This window comes from Cebus imitator, unplaced genomic scaffold (genome assembly GCF_001604975.1).
Source record: "Cebus imitator isolate Cc_AM_T3 unplaced genomic scaffold, Cebus_imitator-1.0 Scaffold358, whole genome shotgun sequence".
NCBI lineage: Eukaryota > Metazoa > Chordata > Mammalia > Primates > Cebidae > Cebus > Cebus imitator.
The window spans coordinates 625218-629502 of NW_016107673.1; the positions used below are offsets into that span (position 1 = coordinate 625218).

At 38.1% G+C, this 4285-nt stretch overlaps 1 protein-coding gene across 4 annotated transcripts in view; it reads right to left on the bottom strand.

The window, feature by feature from the left end:
- NEMF (nuclear export mediator factor) overlaps positions 1 to 4285 on the bottom strand; it is a 69966-nt gene that overhangs the window by 33892 nt on the left and 31789 nt on the right. For all 4 annotated transcript variants that reach the window (XR_001818528.2, XM_037730779.1, XM_017506725.2 and 1 more), the window contains one exon: positions 2616 to 2704. Coding sequence is in view for 3 of the 4 variants with exons in the window: in XM_037730779.1 (XP_037586707.1) it covers positions 2616 to 2704 (89 nt within the window). In the remaining variant the exon portion in view is untranslated. The remainder of the gene's footprint in view (positions 1 to 2615; positions 2705 to 4285) is intronic.

The window sequence follows — 4285 nt, forward strand, 5'->3', positions numbered from 1 at the left end:
TCACTGAAACCTATGCCTCCCAAGTTCAAGAGATTCTCATGCCTCGGTCTCCCTAGTAGCTGGGATTACAGGCACCCACCACCAGGCTTGGCTAATTTTTTGTGTGTTTTTACTAGAGGCAGGGTTTCACTATGTTAGCCAGGTTAGTCTCGAACTCCTAACCTCAAGTGATCCTCCTGTCTTGGCCTCCCAAAGTGTGACTGCTACCGTGTCCCACCTAAATATATATAACTAAATAAAAGTTAAAAAGAAACAACTTGGAGAAGACAGAGACTTATAAGAAAAGAATACTAAAAAAAATGTAATACATCAAAACTATTCTCAGAGAGCTAAAAGAAACTAGGGTGGAAACATTTATTTTTTTTTTAAAGGTATATTCCAAGAACCAAAAGAAAGTCTTCTTTTTATGTTTTTTTGTTGTTGTTGTTGTTGTTGTTGTTGTTTGTGCCAGTAACACTATGTTGAGGAGTTCTTAAAATTAAAAAGATGATAGGAAGTAAAAAATTCAGTGGAAGGATTCAATGGAAGATAAAGCTGAGGAAACTCCCAGGATATACAGCAAAATGACAGGCTCAAAAATAGAAAATGCAACAAAATTGGAGGACTGGTCTAGGGGGTCCCATATCTTAAAAACAAGATTTACAAAAGAAGATGAAAAAAGAAAGCAGAGGTCTGGCAGTTTTTCAAGAACTATTTCAAGAAAATGTCTCACAACTGAAAGTTTCTCAATTAAAACAACCCATAAAGTGTCCAATATAATGGAGTAAAGCATCACCACCAAACCCGCCAATTATAAAATTTTGAAAAATTTATAATTCAAGAAGGAGAGGAATAAAAAAAAAAAAATAACAAAAAAAATTTAGAAAAAAAATTGGGAGGAAGGAAAAAATCTATAAGAAAGGCAAAAGCAAGTTTCATGTAAAATATCAACTATCAGCCAGGTGTGATGGCTCATGCCTATTATCACAGCACTTTGGGAGGCTGAGGCCAGGGGATCACTTGAGGCCAGGAGTTAGAGACTAGCCTGGCCAACACGATAGAAACCCCTCTCTACTAAACATACAAAAATTAGTTCGGCGTGGTGGCAGGCACCTGTAATCCCAGCTACTTGGGAGGCTGAGACAGGAGAAATCACTTGAACCTGGGAGGTGAAGGATGCAGTGAGTTGAGATGGCGCCACTGCACTCCAGCCTGGGCAACAAAGTGAGACTGCGTGTCAAAAAAAATAATAAAAAATAAAATAAAATATCAACTATCAAAATAATACCAGATTTCTCAAGAACTATAATGAAGCAATGCCTTTAAAAGTCTGAGAAAAATGGATTTTCATAGTAGAATCCTATACTCAATTTTTTAAAAAGAGATTGGGTTTTGCCATGTTGCACAGGCTCGTTTTGAACTCCAGAGCTTAAGAGATCCACCCACCTCACCCTCCCATGGTGCTTGGATTACGGGAATGGGCCACTGTGCCCAGCCCAGTCACACTATAAGAGTAAAATGTTTCATACACTGGAGACCTCAAAAACTTTGCTTCCTATACACCTTTTCTTGTGAAGCTTCTGGAACACATACTCCTTCAACCAAGAAAGAAGTGTGAGATCCAGAAGAGTTTCCAACACAGAGAAGGGTAAAGATAACTTCCAAGATAACAATAAAAGGAAATTGTAAGATGCTTAGAATCAATCTAAAATAAAGTAAGTCAAAAAGCTCCAGGAGAGACTTCCGACCTCTGCAAGGTGACAGGGATTGAATTTCAATGCGTATGAACACACTTGAAAGATAATATTTACATAAATTAGTGGTAAGAACAAAAATAAAAAGAAAGCAAATTAATTGACGATCAGTAACTCCAGGGAAGATTTTTAAAACTGAGCAAGGAAGAAAAAAGAAAACAGAATTCTACGTGGCTCAGCTATAACTATAATTTAAATATTTATAATGATGCCAATGCTAACTATTAATCTTGACAAAATTATGCTGTAACTGTATGTGTACGTAATGGAACACAAGTGGAAAGAGGGAAATCCTCATCTTTCACAGCGGGAAGTCAATAACACTGTAAAATAGAAAAATTAAGAAGCAATATAAGCATATTACTAACAGAAATAAAGGCAAATATCAAAAGAATCAACTAAAAGAGCTAAAAGTAATTTCCTTCAGAGAGCAGGAAATAGGAGTAAAGGTGAGGAACTACAGAGCTAGTGAGTGCAGAAGTGTACGCCTGTAATCCAGCACTTTGGGAGGCTGAGGCAGGAGGATTTCTTGCACCCAAAAGTTTAAGACCAGCCTGGGCAACAAAGTGAGACCCTGTCTCTACAAAAAGTAAAAAATTAGCTGGACACGGTGACATGTGCCTGTAATCTCAGCCACTTGGGAGGCTGAAGTAGGAAAACTGCTTGAACCCTGGAGGTCAAGGCTACAGTGAGCCATGTTCACGCCCCTGTACTTCACCCTGGGTGTCAGACTGAGGCCCTGTCTCAAACAAACCAACAAAAAATTGCAGAGCTACTGGTTTTTGTAACAAGCTTTGAGGAACTGCTTGACTTTTCTAAACAATGAGCATGGATAATCTTAATAAAAACAAAAAGTAAATGTAAAAGAGATAGGACACTTACCAATATACTTTTCTTGCTTTCTGAATAGAGGTAACAGTCTGAACTTCTTTTAATGTTTGCTTTGTTTTCTTTTCTGCTGATTTGAATGCCTATTTATGGAAAAGAGTTTTAAGAACAATTGGTTATGTATTTAACATCAAAGTAAATAATGGGGCAAGAAATTGTTTTTTAAATGTCACAAAATGGCACAATCTACACACACACACACACACACACACACACACAAATATGCATACTTCGGGTAACAAAAAAATGAAAAGATTTTTACCTTAAGTATTAAAATAATCTAAACAAAGATTTACTACTACATGCAAATATTTGCCCAAGACTTACAAATTATTAAATACCTTGTTCATTTTCTAGATACCGAGTGCTTATCATATTGTAGGTTCTGGGCTAGATACCGTTAGAGATACAACAGTGAACAAGATGGACAAAGCCCCCACTCCCACCCCAGGAAGTCTAGAAGAGACAACTATTAAACATATAATCCTTTAAATAAACATATGGTAAGTGCTTCTAAAGATGCTATAGGAATATAACAAGGAAACCCAATTTATACCAGATTAGGGTCAAAGAAGGTACCTCTGAGGAAATGACATTTAAGCAGAATCCTCAATGAATAATGGGATTATCAGGCAAAGAATAGGAAGAAGGGGGCTGGGTGCAATGGCTCACACCTGTAATCCAAGCACTCTGGGAGGCTAAGGCGGGTGGATCACGAGGTCAGGAGTCCGATACCAGCCTGGCCAGCATGGTGAAGCCTCATCTCTACTAAAAATACAAAAAAGTAGCCAGGCATGGTGGCGCATGCCTATAGTCCCAGCTCTCAGAAGGCTGAGGCAGGAGAACTTCTTGAACCCGGCAGGCAGAGGTTGCAGTAAGCCGAGATCGAGCCTCTGCACTCTAGCCTGGGTGACAGAGCAATACTCCTTCGTCTCAAAAAAAGAAAAAAGAAAAAACAGGAAAAAGGGTATTATAAGCAAAAAAAAAGAAAAAAGAAAAAAGAAAAAAAAAAGACCAGCAAGTAGTGATCAAGGGCAAAATGACAAGAAATGAGGTTGAGGTTGGAGCAGTAGACAGAGGGCCAAGTCATGAGGGCCACTCATTTAACAGCTATTGAAGTGCCTACTCCATTTCAGACAATATTCCATGGATTGGGATGCAGCAATGAACAGCACAAAGATTCTACTTTCATGTAATCTATATTCTAGAGGGAACCCAGAAAAAATATTCAAATAAACATGTTGGGCTAGGGAGTGTTTTTCAGGAACAAAAATACGGCAAATTATAGATAGAGTGATTCAGGGTGGTGCTATTGTTAGTAATCAGTGGTCAGGGAAGGATTCTCTAATTAAATTTCATTTACATAGACGAGAGGGGTCTAACTGAAAATTCCCAGTAGAGAGAACACCAAGGGCAAAGACCCTGAAAGAGGAGCATGTGCCATTATTTTATGAACAGCTAAGATCCCAGTGTAGCCAGCAAGAGTGTATGAGAGGAGGAATACAGGTGATGAACTCAGAGGCAAGCAGATCTCCTGTCTTTCTTGGAGGACAGAAGAAAGGCTCTGAATTGTATTAAGATGGGAAGCAACTGGAAGATTTTGTACAGAGAGAAAGGACTTCACTTTAAAAATTTTTTTAATATGTTTTTTTTTTTTTTTTTTT